The sequence below is a fragment of the Oryx dammah genome, unplaced genomic scaffold, assembly GCF_014754425.2.
Source record: "Oryx dammah isolate SB20612 unplaced genomic scaffold, SCBI_Odam_1.1 HiC_scaffold_26, whole genome shotgun sequence".
Lineage (NCBI taxonomy): Eukaryota > Metazoa > Chordata > Mammalia > Artiodactyla > Bovidae > Oryx > Oryx dammah.
Genome location: NW_024070210.1, coordinates 43,797,923 through 43,817,153, shown reverse-complemented (window position 1 = coordinate 43,817,153; position 19,231 = coordinate 43,797,923). Strand labels below are relative to the sequence as shown.

Here is a 19,231-nt window from a genome sequence, read left to right as displayed (position 1 = left end):
CACTAAATGTATATTAAACATTTATCTAGATTTTTTTTCTTATAAATTCAGCAGCCTCTTGTGGGAAGACTGTTATTGCATAAGGAGTTAACTCTCAAAATGGCCTAACTCTGATGTTAGCCTAGTAAGGCCATGTCTAAGTGAACTCTCAAAACTTGGAAGTGTAAATAAGAAAAAGAGTTTATTTAGTTGACAGTGATCACCTTAATGATCAAAGACAATTTGTTTGATATCAGTCACTGCTTAAAATGGTGCCAGATGAGAATCCAAATACATTTTGTTTAAATATATCTTTTCTAGTTCTTAGGCTGTGATTGACTCTCTGAGAAGTCAGATTTATTTTCTTCTTTTGTATTTTCCCCACTCCATAAAGATGAGGAAAGTAAATATTTGGGCATATTTGACTTTAGGATTTGGTTTTTCTAAAATAGTTTCCTGCAGATTTTAGTTGACCTTTTAATTCAGAATTGAGCTTGCACAACTTGGCAGGACTAAGAATACAACAAAATAGTTGCTGAAACTTTCTGATATTCCTGATACCAACAGTAATCTCCTTAGAGCAGACTTTTAAAATACAAAGAAGTGAATATGGAAAAGATTTTTAAGTTTTAAGCGGCATTTGGGAAAGGTTTTAAAGACTAAATGTCATCTGCCCAAATAGAACATTTGGTATTTTGTTTTAAAAAACTATCAATAAATATTTGTAACTAATTAAACTTTCTGAAATAAGTTATTATTGGAACATTGAATTCAGTTTTAAGAGTTTTGTTTTTGCTACAGTTATTTAAAAAGTGTGTTTAAGGTATACTTGCTTATTACCTCTGTGGACGATAAATAACGGAATTTTGTTTGGTTTGGCAGTCAAACAGAAGGAAACCAGGTTACAGGAATGGCTTATCAAGGCCTTCTTTTAAGTGATCGTCGAAGACTAAGGACAGAAAGCATTGAAGAACATGCAACACCAAATTCTTCTCCTGCTCAATGGCCTGGTGAGAACTCGAGTGCTGTTTTTATTTTTGTTTATATTTTCTATTTGGAAACTCCTTTTTACAAACCTACTAACTGGTTCCCTGATTGTTGTTGTTTGTGGATTTGGTGAATCACTTTTTATTTGTTTGTTTTTGATGATATTTTCTGCCATGGATTAGGAATTCTTAAGTACTGTAATGTTGTCTGAAGATTCAGAAAGTTAAGGCTTCAAAAACCAGCTGTGCTGACCAGCATAAAAAAGCAAGGTTTAACATCTTTCCCAAGGGTGAGCACAATTGCGTTTCTTATCCTTAGACGTCCTGAGTTAGAGTCTTAGAGAGCCAGTATCACACAGGTTTTCTCACAGATGTATCAGAATATAGTTATTCTCAAGAGTGTCGGTATATATGTAGGACAGGAGTGACCGTCCTGTGACATATATGTCATGGTATCTGCCAGTCCTTTTCCTCTGGTTAGCTCTTTCTCACTCTCAGTATCAGTTATTTCAAACCTCTGCTCTCAACATCCTTTCCTCATTTGCCATGTCATTTAAGTTTTACTGTAGTTTTATAAATTTCTACTCATAATCTATATCTATGATTACATGTTAATGATCTTTGTAGCAGGGCAGCAGAGGCAGTGACAGACTCAGAGTGTGTATTTAAAATTATTTTATACATAAGTCTCTCAAAACATTGTTGTTTAGACTTTTTATTGAAGTAATTTCAAACTTGTAGAAGTTTCAAAAATGGCACAAAGAATTTTTGTATAATCTTCACCCAAATTTCCCAGTGTAGACATTTTACCATACTTGCCTTATCATTCATTTCTCCTCTCTCTCTCACTTATTGTGTGTCTGTGTGGATATATATATATACTTTTTTCTGAAATATTTGAGGATAAGTTGTAGACATGATGCCCCTTTACACATATCAGTTTATCTTTCCTAAAAATAGGCATCTGGCCCCATCACTTCATGGGAAATAGATGGGGAAACAGTGGAAACGGTGTCAGACTTTATTTCTGGGGGCTCCAAAATCACTGCAGATGGTGATTGCAGCCATGAAATTAAAAGATGCTTACTCCTTGGAAGGAAAGTTATGACCAACCTTGATAGCATATTAAAAAGCAGAGACATTACTTTGCCAACAAAGGTCCATCTAGTCAAGGCTATGTTTTTTCCTGTGGTCATGTATGGATGTGAGAGTTGGACTGTGAAGAAAGCTGAGTATAGAAGAATTGATGCTTTTGAACTGTGGTGTTGGAGAAGACTCTTGAGAGTCTCTTGGACTGCAAGGAGATCCAACCAGTCCATCCTGAAGAAGATTAGTCCTGAGTGTTCATTGGAAGGACTGATGCTGAAGCTGAAACTCCAATACTTTGGCCACCTCATGCGAAGAGTTGACTCATTGGAAAATACCCTGATGCCGGGAGGGATTGGGGGCAGGAGGAGAAGAGGACGACTGAGGATGAGGATGGCATCACCGACTCGATGGACATGAGTTTGAGTGAACTCTGGAAGTTGGTAATGGACACGGAGGCCTGGCATGTTGCGATTCATGAGGTCGCAGAGTCAGAAATGACTGAGCGACTGAACTGAAAAATAGGCATTCTCTTATTAAACTTAACATTGTTATGACAGTTTAGGATATGTTAGGAAATTCAGCATCTTAATATTGATACAATACTGTTGTCTAACCTGTAGGGTTTTTTTCTTTTTTTGACAGTTTCACCTATCATCTCACTGAGGTCTTCCATGTTATATTCTTAGTTGTATTGTCTCATGAATCTCCTCTAATATGCAGTCCTCCTTTCTTTGTCTCTCATGACTTTGACACTTTGAAAGAGTACTAGCCAATTATTTTTTAAAATGTTCTTATGTTTGGGTTTTTCTGATGTTAATATTAGATTCAGGTTATGAAGAGAGATTGTACCCTTCTCAGTGCAAAATAGCAAGAGGCACATGATGCCACTTTGGTCCCAGCACTGGTGCCATTAACTCTGACCGCTTCGTGTGGTAGTTTCTCCCAGATTTCTCCTTTGCAAAATTATTCTCCTTTGCAATTCATAAGTATCTTTTGAAGAGAGTGTTTGAGGATTGTGTAAAATGTCATACTTTTACCTGCTAATTATAATGTTCAGTGATGACTCCTGCCTGAATCAAATATAACTGTGGAGATTACTCAGTGGTGATTTTCTAATTCTATGCTTCCTTCTACCTATTAGTTGAAATTGCGCTGTAAGGAAGAGCTTTCTTTTCTTTTTGTTTATTCAGTCATTTATTATTTCAGTGTGGATGAATGGATTTTTGTTTTATTCTGTAGGTTATAAGCCATTTCTGTCATTTATTTTGTTCAAACTATGGATGGTGATTTAGTCACTAAGTCGTGTCCAACTCTTGTGACCCCGTGGACTATAGCCCGCCAGTCTCCTCTGTCCATGGGATTTTCCAGACAAGAATACTCAAGTGGTTTGCCATTTCCTTCTCCAGGGGATCTTCCTGACTCTGCAATTGAACCCAGAATCTCCTGCTTTGCAGGAGATGTAAGAGATCTGGTTCAGTCCCTGGGTTGGGAAGATCCCCTAGAGAAGGAAATGGGAACCCACTCCAATATTCTTGCCTGGTAAATCCCATGGACAGAGGAACCTGGTGGGTTACAGTTCATAGGGTTGCAGAGTTGGACACGACTGAAGCAACTGAGCCTGCATGCATAAGTGGACTAAAACTGTGGAGAGATTATATATATATATCCATGTGTGTATATTGATACTATATATATAGTATAATATAGATACATAATTGTGGTTTAATTGCAGATTTGGATTTGTTTCCCTTCTGGAACTTTACGCTGATATACTTCTTTTAATATTATATACTCTTACAGGTGTGAGTTCACTTATTAATCTCTTGAGTTCAGCCCAAGATGAAGACCAACCAAAATTGAATATTTTGTTGTGTGAAGCTGTTGTCGCTGTGTACTTGAGTTTATTGATACATGCTCTTGCCACAAATTCTTCCAATGAATTGTTTCGACTTGCAGCCCACCCATTAAATAACCGAATGTGGGCTGCTGTTTTTGGAGGAGGTGTGAAACTTGTTGTGAAGCCTCAAAGACAATCTGAAAATATTTCAGGTAAGATAAATTTGATAACAATAAGTATATTGTATATAAGTATAAATAATTTCTTAAAGATTTTTTTTAATGTTTTAAGAATTTTTGTTTTGAAAATCAGTGATGTTTAATGTATAATCACTCTTAGAATAATAAATAATCTCATATTAGAATAAAGAGTACAGTTTCAGTTTAACATCTTTTGATAAATTTGAAAAGAATAAAAAAGAAAAAAGGAAAGGTAAAGTTAAGTGAGGAAATAGTGTTGAGGAATGAGGTCATGGAAAAGGATAGTTTTTATTTTTTATAGTTTATCATGGTGATTTTGAGTTTATAAAAGCTTTCTTAATAAGTTTTGGTCATTATCATAAATAACTGGGCTAAGATTTTTGGACTTTCCGTACTGCACACAGTTGAGTTAGGTCTGAACTCACTGCCATGATATATAGGCATACATAAGAAAAACACTCAAGGTTTGTTGATTGCAGTAAGTAAAAGCATCAAGGGTGTTATCTGTAACATAGCATGAAAAGTTAAAGATTTCTTAACTATGGAATAGTAAGCTAATCTGTATCCTAGTCAATATTCTTTAGAACTTTCTTTAGCAATGTGTTTGTTTAAAAGGTAGAAATATTAATTGAGAATTATTTTTTTTGCAACCCACATTCTTTTCTCAGCTTTTATTTTAAGTTACCACACTTATTTTTTAAAAGTTTAAAGAAAAAGTTTTTAAGTAGAGAAGATTTAGATAAATCCTCATAGTCCTTACAGAGTATACCAGCAGGTAGCTTCAGACTAAGCTCATGGTCATACTCAGGCTGTTCCAATCATGCACATGGTTTTTGAATTCCATTTTCTGTGCTCTTTTTTTTTTTTCCTTATGGATGAGAATATATTTTTAGTCCACTTTTTAAGATGGTAGGATGGTAAGATATAGACTGATGCCATGGGAACGTTTTCCACCTTGGTGCTGTAACACAGAAATTGCCTGTCTTAATTCATCCATAGAAATGGTCATGTTACAGATGATGAGATAGTGGCTCAGAGAGCCACTAGCTAAAGGCACAGGTTCTAACCTGTGTCCTTGGTGCCCAAGATGGAATCAAATGAATAAGTTCCCATGTAAATCAAAGTAAGGGAGATGATCTTACTGACTCCCATTGTCTCCACTCCTGTTATATGTGGATATGACTCATCTCCATCTTCCTATCCAGTTGTAATCCACTGTAAATTTAAAAGTTTTCCTCCCAAATCACTTCTTTTCTCTTCTTGAATTTACTATTATTGTTTCATGGTAATTCACTCATCAAATCATCATGCTTAAACTTCTGAGGACATATTCATGTTTACATTCACTTACACCTGCCATATGCCAGGCCTTTGGGGTATGGTGAACAAAACAGACAACTCCATACTTTCATGAAGCTTACACCTAGTAGAGGTAAACACACAATTAACAAATGATAGTATTTCAGGTGGCCACAGGACTGGAAAAGGTCAGTTTTCATTCCAATCCCAAAGAAAGGCAATGCCAAAGAATGCTCAAACTACCGCACAGTTGCACTCATCTCACATGCTAGTAAAGTAATGCTCAAAATTCTCCAAGTCAGACTTCAGCGATATGTGAACCGTGAACTCGCTGATGTTCAAGCTGGTTTTAGAAAAGGTAGAGGAACCAGAGATCAAATTGCCAACATCTGCTGGATCATGGAAAAAGCAAGAGAGTTCCAGAAAAACATCTATTTCTGCTTTATTGACTATGCCAAAGCCTTTGACTGTGTGGATCACAATCAACTGTGGAAAATTCTGAAAGAGATGGGAATCCCAGACCACCTAACCTGCCTCTTGAGAAATCTGTATGCAGGTCAGGAAGCAACAGTTAGAACTGGACATGGAACAACAGACTGGTTCCACATAGGAAAAGGAGTACGTCAAGGCTGTATATTGTCACCCTGCTTATTTAACTTCTATGCAGAGTACATCATGAGAAACGCTGGGGTGGAAGAAACACAAGCTGGAATCAAGATTGCCAGGAGAAATATCAATAACCTCAGATATGCAGATGACACCACCCTTATGGCAGAAAATGAAGAGGAACTAAAAAGCCTCTTGATGAAAGTGAAAGAGGAGAGTGAAAAAGTTGGCTTAAAGCTCAACATTCAGAAAACGAAGATCATGGCATCTGGTCCCATCACTTCATGGGAAATAGATGGGGAAACAGTGGAAACAGTGTCAGACTTTATTTTTGGGGGCTCCAAAATCACTGCAGATGGTGACTGCAGCCATGAAGTTAAAAGACACTTCTTGGAAGAAAAGTTATGACCAACCTAGATAGCATATTCAAAAGCAGAGACATTACTTTGCCGACTAAGGTCCGTCTAGTCAAGGCTATGGTTTTTCCTGTGGTCATGTATGGATGTGAGAGTTGGACTGTGAAGAAGGCTGAGCACTGAAGAATTGATGCGTTTGAAGTGTGATGTTGGAGAAGACTCTTGAGAGTCTCTTGGACTGCAAGGAGATCCAACCAGTCCATTCTGAAGGAGATCAGCCTGGGATTTCTTTGGAAGGAATGATGCTAAAGCTGAAACTCCAGTACTTTGGCCACCTCATGTGAAGAGTTGACTCATTGGAAAAGACTCTGATGCTGGGAGAGATTGGGGGCAGGAGGAGAAGGGGACGACTGAGGATGAGATGGCTGGATGGCATCATGGACTCGATGGACATAAGTCTGAGTGAACTCCGGGAGTTGGTGATGGACAGGCAGGCCTGGCGTGCTGCAATTCATGGGGTCACAAAGAGTTGGACACGACTGAGCGACTGAACTGAACTGAAGAACTACAATAAAAATATAACAGAGTGAGTAGACAGAGAATGATGAGGGAAAAGAGGGTGGGAAGAGTTTAGTTAGGGTGGTCAGAAGACACATTTCTGAATAGATGACATTTAATTAGAGTCCTAGGGAAGTCAGGGATAAGATTGTGTAGATATGTGGGGCCAGAGCATTTCAGGCAGATGGAGAAGTGAGTGCAAAATTCATGAGGTTGGACTAATTTGACTTTTTCCAGGAACTGTCGTACTGGTCAGATGGCTATCCTGAGCCAGGGAGTGTGGTCAGAGATGAGATAAGTAACTGGAGGCTTCATGGGTCATTTATTATCACTGTTATTCTAAAGGAAGATAGGAAACTACTAGAGGATTTTAAGCAGAAGAGTGATGTAATCTGATTTAGATGTTCAAAAGACCCACTCTGATTTCTGTGTGGAAAATAGTCTGTGTGAAAGAATAAAAGTAAGGAGCCCGTGTGGGAGGCTGTGGGAATAGCCACTTAAAAGATAATTGTGAAGAACAAATTTGAATCAGTTCTAGTGAGGTGGATGAACCTAGAGCCTATTATACATAGTGAAGTAAGTCAGAAAGAGAAAAACAAATATGGTATATTAACACATATGTATGGAATCCAGAAAAATGCTATTGATGAACCTGTTTCCAGGGAAGGAATGGAGACGCAGATGTAGAGAACAGACTTGTGGACACAGTGGGGGAGGGGGAGCGTGGAGCAAATGGAGAAAGTAACGTCAACATACGTACACTATCAGGTGTAAGATGGACAGCTGGTGAGAAGTTGCTGTGTAGTACAAGGAGCCCACTCTGGTGCTCTGTGACGACCTGGAGGGATGGGATCGGGGAGGAGAGGGAGGCGAGGGAGGGAGGGGGTGTTTGTATAATTATGGCTGATTTGCGTTGTTGTGTGGCTGAAACCAACACAATGCTGTAAAAATTAAAAAGAGAAAAAAAGTATTCTCCCAAAAGAAAGATAATTGTGGGTTACCATCAAGAGTGAATGGATAGACAAAATGTGGTATATAAGTACAATGGAACGTAATCCAGCATAAAAAAGAGTGAATATTAACACATGCTGTAACCAGCATGCACCTTAAAAATATGATGCTTAGTTTAAGAAGCCAGACACAAAAGGTTACACAGCGCATGCTTCCATTTATATGAAATATTCAGAATAGGTAAATCCATAGAGACAGAAAGCATATTGGTGGTTGCCATGGGCTAGGGGGAGGGAGGAATGGGGAGTGATTGTTTGATTAGTGTGGGGTTTTCATTTGGTGTGGTGAGAACACTTTGCAGCTAGATAGGGATATTGATTGCACAACAGTATGAATGTACTAAATGCCACTGAACTGTACATTGTAAAATGGTTAATTTTATGTAAATTCCACCTCAATTAAAAAAGATAAAAGTGGTATAGCCTAGTGATGGACAGAGTGAAAAGTGGTCATGTTCATCAAAATGAACTTGAGATAGAATTATCATTTTCTGTAACAGGGAGCCTCAGGAGAGGACCAGGCTGACTTTCTGGCTATCTCATATCCAGTTAGTCCTGAATTCTTTTGATATTCCTTTTATGTATTTCTCACATCTAAACCTTCCTTTCGGTCTTTACCACCCACTGTGCTAGTTCAGGCCGTACCATCCTCATTGATCGTGCAGATTTTATCTCATCACGTGCCTTATTCAAGATGCCTTCATGAGAATGGCCCACAGGATGAGCTCCCAGCTTTCTATCCACAGGCTAGTCCATGCCTAACTCCACAGTATCCTTGTTACTCCCATCCCTGACCACCTGTCTAGCAAAAGAAAATTATTCCTCATTTAGCCAAGCCATTGATCATTTGTTTCTTCCTCTTTTCACATTGAGCCTGTGCTTTTCTTTTAAGACATGCTTTGTATCCTACATATTCATTCAGTGCTCTCCTTACTACTTGTTGAATATACATCATTTATTTGATACGTATAGAATTGCTTGAATCCTTATTCTGTCTATTAATGGCACATAGGCTGCTTCATTGCAAGTTAATCTTTTATAGTCTATCCTTGTCTGCGTCTCTGTCATGATTGCTTGAAAACTGATGCAGTGACTAGAAAAGTTTACAAGCACAGATACAAGTAATTTAGTGGAAACTAAAAACATGGCAAGAATGTTCTTTTCAAGGCTGAAAAGAAAGGTTAACTCTTTGAATTAATAATGGAAAATAAGAATGGGATTTTTTTTTTTCCTGTCTTTAAATTCAGCACCTCCTGTTCCTTCTGAAGACATAGATAAACACCGTAGGAGGTTTAACATGCGAATGCTGGTCCCTGGAAGACCTGTAAAGGACACTACCCCACCACCTGTGCCTGCAGAAAGACCATCTTACAAAGAAAAGTTTATTCCTCCTGAACTTAGTATGTGGGATTATTTTGTTGCAAAGGTAAGGGGCCTGAGGAATGCACTCTGTATGTGTGTCTGTTTGCATCACATAGGAATGATGGGGCAGCTTCTGGGTTGAATCACCATAGTTTAGACATTTCATCTCTCAGCTCCAGAAGCTGAATAATCATTCAGGAATGATCAGACACTTGATATGGTTGAGACAAATTAAAATCATATGGGACTTAAGTATAAACCAGAACTCAGTTTACTAACATAATCAGCATCATCTTTTCTAGGGACTGGAATACTTATATCTACCATCTAGCATCCCTTCCGATTGTCAGTAGTTACTTTGGTCAGCATGAAATTAGAGCAGGAGAAGGTGGATGGATATTTGAGAGTTTCATTAGACCATGGGTTTCATGAGGCCCCATGACATATCTATTTCTCCAAAGCAGAGGGAACTTCTCTGGGGATCAGGATACTCATGGTGACTAGATCCTACATAGTCCCATTTTGTACAGTGCTGGGTGTGTGCTTTTCTGCACTTGGTTTTTTGAGCACTTCACATTCTGTTGATAGGTTTCCTTCTTTACCTCTGTTGCATTTTAATTCTTCCCACTCCCAAGATTGTTTGGGAGCAAATCCAAACCTGAAATTCCATTCATAAATATTTCATTATGTATTTTTTAAAAAGAAGTGTTTTGAACCAGTAACACACGAGCATTATCTCTCTCTCTCTCACATAGACACACACATAAACACTCACATTTACATACACATACACTCACACACGGTTCTTTACTATCAAGTATCCAGAGAATGTTCACATTTTCCCCCATTATACCTTAAATGTTTTTGAACAGTTGGTTTGTTAAATCAGGATCCAGAATGATTCATATATTACAGTTGGTTGATATGTCTTAAGTCTCTTTTAATCTGTAGGTTCTACCCCACCTCAGTTTGTTAAATTTACCCCTGCCCCTTTTTTTGCTCCAGAATTTGTCATTTAAAAATTCTCAGTGGCTTGCTGATGGCATCCCTGTGTTTGGTGTTTTGACCATATTCTTCTGATTTTCTGTTTTTCTGTAAAGTGAGAATTAAATTTAGAGACATTATCACATTCCACCATGATTAGGTAGGGAAAAGGGAGTACAGGATTACTTCATAGGTGGTTTTGTGTATTTCCACCAGGATACATTCTTTTTTGGGATGTTAACTGATGATCTTTGCCTGAATCCATTATCGTAAATTTGGGGAGTTTTATTTATTTGCTGAAATACTTCCTTATTCATCCTATTTGGTTAACCTGAAGTGCATTTTGAAAGAGAAATACAGGATAAATGCTTTATTCTTTGCTTTTTGTACCAGTTTTCAAAGTGATGAGTTGATTCTCTAGCATCCTTCAGAGGAAGCAAGTGACTTTTGTTATTATGGATTTAAACATGTTTTATGTATTGAATATTTTAATCCTCTGCAGTTATCCTGTGTAAACATTTTACATTTTGATCCCAAATTAGAGAAAGTACCTCCATGAATAGATACATTTTATAAAGCTGATATTTTTATAATTCTGGAAGCAAGTTAAATTTCCTCATCAAGTATCCAACTATTTCAAATGTCAAGGGCTTGAAGCAAGGATCTGCTGGAAATTTTATAATGCAAATCAAAACTCCAATGATGTATCATCTCACACCAGTCTGAATGGCAATCATCAAAAAGTCTACAAACAATGAGCACTGGAGAGGGTGTGGAGAAAAGGGGACCCTCCTACACTCTTAGCGGGAATGTCAGTTGGTACAGCCACTATAGAGAAACAGTAGCCCTTAAGAAACTAAAAATAAAACTACCATATGACCCAACAGTTCCACTACTGGGCATATACCCTGCTGCTGCTGCTGCTGCTAAGTCACTTCAGTCTTGTCTGACTCTGTGTGACCCCGTAGACGACAGCCCACCAGGCTCCCCCGTCCCTGGGATTCTCCAGGCAAGGACACTGGAGTGGGTTGCTGTTTCCTTCTCCGATGCATGAAAGTGAAAAGTGAAAGTGACCCCATGGACTGCAGCCTACCAGGCTCCTCTATCCATGAGATTTTCCAGGCAAGAGTATTGGAGTGGGGTGCCATTTCCTTCTTTGCATATACCCTGAGAAAACCATAATTGAAAAAGACACATGTACCCCAGTGTTCACTGCAGCACTACTTATGATAGCCAGGACACGGAAGCAACCTAGGTATCCATCGACAGATGAATGGATAAAGAAGTTGTGGTACATATATACAATGGAATATTACTTAGTCATAAAAAGGAACACAAACAAGTCAGTTCTAGTGAGGTAGATGGACCTAGAGCCTATTTTACAGTGTGAAGTAGGTCAGAAAGAGAAAAATATCTTGTATTAATGTGTGTATATGGAATCTAGAAAGATGTTACTGATGAACCTATTTGCAGGGCAGCAATGGAGACATAGAAAATGGGCTTGTAGATGCAGTGAATGAAGAAGAGGGTAGAATGAATGGAGAGAGTAGTATTGAAACATATTACCATATGTAAAATAGATAGCCAGTAGGAGTTTGCTGTATGGTGCAGGGAGCTCAAACTGGTGCTCTGTGATAACCTCGAGGGTGGGATGTGGTGGCAGGTGGGAAGGAGGTTCAAAAGGAAGGGGGCATTTTTATTTGCCCTACAGATTTTAAGTTTATTAGTTTTAGGCAAATTTTGTTTGTTAAAATCATTTATCATTTTGAAGTCTTAAAAAATACTCCTTTGTCAATTTTAGATTTTCTCTTTTCTGGTAAGGCTGCTTCAGATATAAAAGGTATCAAACTGCCCAAAAATACTTTGGAGCTGTTGCTGCATAGACAGTGTGTCCTTTTAAAGGATCACATTTTGACTTAGCTGATCAAATGTTGAATTTTTTAAAATTATAAAAAATAGGTATTAAGAATCTATCTCAAAATGTGAATCGTGAAATAACTATTCAGTTTGGTGAGTATGTTATAGTTTACATAGCCATTTTCCTATTAGCCTTTTGCTATATTTATTTTTTCATTTTTATAAATAATGCTGAGATTAATAATCTGTTTTGAAAAGCCTATTCACATTCTGATTATGTAATTAAGAAGTACTGGGTCAAAGGCTTTTGATATATATCTCCAGATTACTGATTTATACTCTGATAATAGTGAGCACACATATGACTTTACTCTCATTAAGTATTCCTTTTTCATTTTTGTTAATTTGGTTAAATTTTTATTTCTTGTTATAGTGATATAAAAATGTTAATGAATCTACAGCCATTAGGTTTTCTACTTTGAGGAACTGACTTTTCATATTCGTAACTAAATTATCTATTAGAACTGTAATATTTTTCTTACTTTTAATGAACTATTAAGGATATTAGCAATTTATCTTACTTGTGATACTTTTCCCAGTTTATTTGCCTTTTAATTCTGTTTGTGTTTTTAACATTCAGAAGTTTTAGGAAGTTTATTTAGTCATGTCTATCCATACTTTTATAAAATGATGTTACATTGTTTTTAAGCGAAGTTCTTCCCACTAATAAATGTTTGCTTTTGCTATCTTCTCGTCTTCCTTTGTTCCCTCCTCCTCCTCATTCTTTTTAACTTTTAACTCTCCTGTTCATCTAGAGTGAAGTGAGAATCAGACTTTAGTGCCCTCCTTATCCTCTCTTCCCACCCTTACAAGTAGTTGTCTTTCCTTCCCTCCCAACAACTTAAGATGTTACCTGTGTCCTACAATTAATTTCTTATTTATATGCTCTTCTTGGACTATATTTTCCCATCGATCAATCGCTAGACTGCACTTGTTTTAATTACTGATTTTAATATTCACTAAGAAACCTTATCTTTCACTTTAGACAGATTTCTCAGCTAATCTTACCTATTTTTTTCTTCCCTGTGAACTTTACAGTCATTATCAAGTTTCAAAAAAGGGAAAGAAATCCCTATGGAAATTTTTATTGCAATTACCTAAAACACATAAATTAAAGAATCATTATTTTTAATGCTTTAGTCTCCTTATTTAGATTTTAAAGGGATTTGTAATTTCCTTCACCATAGCTCTCACAGTTTTCATCAAGTTTTTCCTTTGGTATTATGTTTCTTAATTACTTTTTTTTCTTCAGAGTTTTTGAACTAGTTGTTGCTGATATATAAGAAAAAGACTATTAATTTAAAAAATATTTGTGTTATATGTAGCTATTATTGAATCTTAGAGTTTTAACTTGGTTTCTTGACTTTCCCAGGTCTAGTATAATTTTTAAAAGAAAATTTTAATTTAGATTGACACCACTTTATTAAGTGGTTCATTATTAAGTTAGGATAAAAATAACCCAATTATACATTCAAAAATAACTTCACATTTTATTGCAGCCATTTCTCCCTTTGTCTGATAGTGGAGTTATATATGATTCTGATGAAAGCATTCATAGTGATGAAGAAGAAGATGATGCTTTTTTTTCAGATATACAGATACAGGAGCACCAAGACCCTAACTCTTATAGGTAAATGAGGCTTTCTTCTTTTTCTTTCTGCCTTTTCTTTTGTAAAAATTCCTGATATTACTGGTTTTAAGCAACGTTACTATTATATCATGAATTTATACAAGAATTGACTTATACTTTCAGGTTAGGAATTCTTTACTTTTGAGGTTTTGCTAGATAGTAGAGTATTTCACATCTTGTTTCAAAGAATAGCTGGCAAAAACATTTTTAGTGAGAAAAATACGTAATTTATTGATATGCTGTTAGATTCCATGTGGCTGTGTAATACAACCCTTTCCATTGTTGCATATCTTTTATTTTCAGATACTGCAAAAGTACTATTTTTTTTTTAATAGTAAATGGTTAGGAAAAAACAGCTTATTTTCTGGGTGGGAGATTGGGCCAAACAATTGACACAGTACTATGTTCTCATGATTTTAGTTTTCAGTTAAGGAGAATTTTTTTTATTCTGTTTGAACAGCTGGGCTCTTCTACATTTGACAATGGTTAAGCTTGCACTTCACAATGTCAGGAATTTCTTTCCCATTGCTGGATTGGAATTTTCTGGTAAGTTTGGAATTTGAAAATTAATGGTAATAATTACCAAGTTTCTTGTTACAAGATCCATATAAAAGAACTGAAAAAAAAAAAAAAAAACTGCATTGGAGATGTTATGAGGTGTCTTGTTTATCTTAGGTTCCAGTGTGTGATTTTTAGTTCACAATGTGAGAATTACTGACTACCTGGAAGGTTGGAAGAAAAACCAGGAAACCAGCCTGTAGAAGTGGAACATTTTCTCAGCTCATATTAGAAAGCTGGTCTTTTGTTAAAAGCATCAGAACATTTTCTCAGCTCATATTAGAAAGTTGGTCTTTTGTTCAAAGCATTAATAATCCAAATGATGTTAGATTAACATTTTCAGATTTATTTCTATTTTCAGATGTTTCGGCTCTAACAGTTTGGATTTTGTAAATATGTGGGGATGGTCAACATCTTTAATCAAAGTAAAATATATTCTATTACATTTTAGAGTTGCCTGTAACATCACCATTAGGTATTGCTGTGATTAAAAACTTGGAGAATTGGGAGCAGATCTTACAAGAGAAAATGGATCATTTTGAAGGTCCTCCCCCCAACTATATCAACACATATCCAACTGATCTTTCAGTTGGAGCTGGACCAGCTAGTCTTCGAAATAAAGCAATGCTAGAACCTGAAAATACTCCATTCAAGTAAGAATTCTCTTATAATGCTAATAAGTGTAGCTCAGCTTAACCTTTCTGGAAGACAGTTTGGCACAATATTATGCCAGTAGCCTTTAAACCATGCATGACCTTGAATTTGCAATCCCGTTTCTAGCAGTTTATGCCAAAGAAAATATCTGAATTCTGGATAGAAAATTATTTTTCCCCTATTACATATACAATTCCATAGACAATTTTATAATCAGGAAGAAACCTTTATTTTTGTCATCATTTTAAGAAGTCTTAAATGCTTTGGGATAACAGTCTACATATGCAAATAAGATGCTACTGACCTTTTGTCTGTAATTTAATGCTAAACACAGTAAGGTTTTTTTATTGATGTATTGATCTTCTATCTGTTCATCTGTGTGCTGTGTGCTTAAATCACTTCAGTCATGTCTGACTCTTTACTAGCCCATGGACTATATCCCATCAGGATCCTTTGTCCATGGGATTCAGCAGGCAAGAATACTGGAATGGGTTGCCATCCCTTCCTTCAGGGATCGAACCTCTTATTTCTTGTCTTTTGGCAGATGGGTTCTTTATCGCTAATGCTACCTGGGAAGCCCCTTTTGATAAGCAGCATCCTGTTTTTGAGGCAGCTGGCCATGATGTAGAGTATTGTTCATAAATTTGAAAGAGCAAGGCTTTTTAGTTTGCTAGGCTGTTAAATGTGGGACTTTATATTCATTGGTGATATGCTATAACCATCAGATCCAACCTAAAGGATAATTTAAAAAAAGAATAAAAAGAGATTCATTTGACTCTCAGCTCAGCTTGTCCATTTGGAGAATCAGCAATTAGAGAATTAACTGCCAGATGAAGGAACAATTTATAGAACTAAAAATTCAAAGTGAAACATTAAATTTTGTTGAGCTTAATGCTATATTTTCTTTGCAATAATGAAGGTTTTAAAAAATTATCTGCAAATAATGAAACATTTTCTATATACTAAAATAGTGTGATACATTGTTTTTGTTTTTTTTAACTAGATCCCGGGATTCTTCTGCACTTCCAGCCAAACGACTTTGGCATTTCCTTGTTAAACAAGAAGTACTTCAAGAGACATTCATGAGATATATTTTCACTAAGAAAAGAAAGCAGAGTGAGGTATTTTGGGGAAAAAAAATCTCTCATAATTTTCATTTAGTTTTCTTTAACATTTTTAATGATTCTAGTGCTTGATTTATTTGAAATTTACTTTTGGTTTGAACTCATTATCTTTCATACATCATAGGTAACATTGTACCAAACTTCGGATAATTTTTATTTCATAACAATGAAACAACATAGGTCCTTGGATAAATCCTGTATAATTAAATGAAAGTTGATATGTCCTTTCTAATATTTGCCATTGGGATTTTACATGTAACAAACATTGTGAGGGATGGCTTAGGGAATTTAATATATAAATGAGTATACTATATGTTATGATTCTCCAAATGTCATTTAATTGAAAATGCAGCATAACTCTTTATTTACTTAGCATTTAGAAATGAACAGGATAAACTGTAGAAGCAACAAACTCAAGATAATTTTGTGAGAGAGATTAAACTACAGAAATACCAAATGTGAGATGGAGATTACTTTTAAAAAGTGAGGCAGAGATTCTACATTGCATGGGGATTGTTAGGCTAAATATAAGTTAGTAATGTAATGCCATACAGGGTTCAAGAAGAATCATGAATTTGAGAGAGTGGCACTTTCGACCTTAAAATGATCTCATTATAAAATGAGGGGTACGCAGATGGTTTATATAAGCCTTTCAGTCCATTTGGCTATTTAATGAGCTAATGAGCAGTTTGAAGAGTGTTCTGAGTGTAAGATGTGATTAAAGATTTGGCAAAAACAGTGAGAAAAGAAAAATGAATTATATTTCACACCAAGAGGGACAGTCTATGTGGTTCAGTTTCCCAAGGTAGAAAATAGAATTGCCTCTCAAATGTTCCCCATGCCTATGGCAGCAGAACCAAACTCATTCTTTTCACTAATCATTCACTCACTTGGATGGCCATTGTGGTCAGTTCTGGTCAACAGTCATTTATTTTTTCTGTGGATTTAAAAATTATGTACTTAAGTGAGGAACTGGAGGAATGAAGTATAGGGATTCTTTTGTATCTTATAAGCTTTTTTGATAACAAAAGACCCCAATGGTATGGAAATTATTGATGTAGAGTTTTGTTGAGGGAACCCCAGAGCTAAATTCATTTCCTCGCATTTAATCTGTTGTTTACTGTATTTTCTATAGTGATACTGAGTCCAAATCCCATAAAATAAGATATAGAAAGTCTAAGAAATAGATTTAAGATAAAAGATATTGCTTAATTAGAGCTCTGTTATTCACAGAAAGCCAGTTCAAGCCAGTTTATGGAAGGATCAATTTTCTGAGTGTTAGTTCTTCAAATTATTGACTGATTTCTTAAAAGTATGCTTTAGTTGTTCATAAGGTTTCTGGCAGTTTTGTTTTGTTGAACCATCAGAGCCTCAGAGTGCTGTGGGAAGCCAGGGTCAAGGTTGTTTGGACCCTCAGTACTTGTCTTGCGATTCAGGATCTGTTGTCTCCTTTCTGGTTTCCCTCATTCTTAACAAAAGTCTCCCCGATTCTGCCCCTTACCTCCACTTCTCTGTGACCCTCCATCTCTGTGCTCTTGGAATCAGCAGGCCAAGCTGTATGTACTTTTTTGTTTTTCTACCAGAAGAGGCTCTCCAGGTACAGGGACGTGGGACAGACATAAATTGAACATTTCTTAAAATGCTGTTTATGTAAGTGTTGGTTGGCTCCAGCATGGGAAGTACGTGGCTGGGGCTTTACATGGAAGAATTTTTATCATGTACCCTTTTGTACCTTTGAATTTAAATTGTTGAATGAAATCAGTATCTTGTTCATGCTTCGTGTTCAGTCGCTCAGTCGTGTCTGACTGTGACTCCATGGACTATAGCCCACCAGGCTCCCCTGTCCATGGAATTTCCCAGGCAAGAATACTGGAGTGGGTTGCCATTTCCTCCTTCAGGGGATCTTCCCAACCCTGGATCGAACGTCCATCTCGTGTGTTTACTGCATTGGCAAGTGGTTCTTTATCACTGTGCCACCTGCGAAGCCCAGTGTCTTGTTCAGTACTGTCCAGTAGAACTTTCTGTGATGATGGAAATTTGTATCTGTTCTTTACAGTATAGTAGTCATCAGCCACATGTGGTTGTTGAGCAGTTGAAATATGGCTAGTGTGATTGAGGAACTGAATTTTTAATTTTATTTAAACAGCCACATATGGTTAGTGGCTACTGTGTTGAAAGCACAGATCTGCTGAAAAATGGTTTTCATTTATGAAAAAACATTATAAAAACAATGTTAAGGCTGTTAGGACAAAATAAAATTGGTAATTTAATTCAGAAATATGCAAAATTTATTAAAACTACCCATATAATAAGAGTGGTTTATCTTTTTAGATTATTAAATAGGATATTGGTGGTCTATATGTTTGGTAAATCTAGTGAATTAATTACCAAAATTGACAAAATAATCCTAAGAATGCTAAAATGTTGGCTAATTTTTAAAAATCACTTAATAAAAATAAAATTCTGAGAAATGCTGAAATTTTAGAATCACTAGAAGATATGTTTACTCACTGAGTGTGTTAGAGACTACTCTACAGAACAAGTCTGTGAAATCGGTAAGTGTGGGAAGCTTAGCCCCTTGATTAAAGGTAGATAGGGTCTTCAGCAGTTGGCTTCTGCTGAGTCACCCTCTGCACACATGTCCCATTCCTTCAGCGTCAGCTGCAGCAGCCCTTGGGCAGTCACAGAAGGGGTGGGGCGTTGGGCATGTTGGCTGAAAGAGAAGCCGACACTTCAGGAAGTTTTGGTATTAGGAGGAATATGTTGCTGCGATGAAATCTTCAGAGGTTTCCACAGCAGAGCAGAAATACCACTTCTGATTATAGGCATCCCTAATGGCCCCGTCATCAACCAGGAGCAAAGTTATTTGTGTGATTTCTTTACCAAGTCTCAGCTCATCAAACATGTACTTGTAAGGAGAAAAATCCAAGATTATGTGTAGTAAATGGTTGATGTGAATTTTAATCCTTGAATCTCTCTTCATGGATATATTCCTTCTGAGTAAGAATGAAATAATTATCAGTAGTTTTAATCTGTGTTTAGGGAAAAAAAGTGTTCATTTTTTACTTGAAATAAACGCCTA

The 19,231-nt window shown here is 36.5% G+C and overlaps 1 protein-coding gene across 2 annotated transcripts in view; it reads left to right on the top strand.

The window, feature by feature from the left end:
• Positions 1–19,231, top strand: part of DMXL2 (Dmx like 2) — a 177,333-nt gene that overhangs the window by 146,666 nt on the left and 11,436 nt on the right. For both annotated transcript variants that reach the window (XM_040226516.1, XM_040226515.1), the window contains exons 27-33: positions 862–989; positions 3,855–4,103; positions 9,168–9,346; positions 13,683–13,813; positions 14,274–14,359; positions 14,823–15,024; positions 16,029–16,146. In XM_040226516.1, coding sequence (XP_040082450.1) covers positions 862–989; positions 3,855–4,103; positions 9,168–9,346; positions 13,683–13,813; positions 14,274–14,359; positions 14,823–15,024; positions 16,029–16,146 — 1,093 coding nt within the window. The remainder of the gene's footprint in view (positions 1–861; positions 990–3,854; positions 4,104–9,167; positions 9,347–13,682; positions 13,814–14,273; positions 14,360–14,822; positions 15,025–16,028; positions 16,147–19,231) is intronic.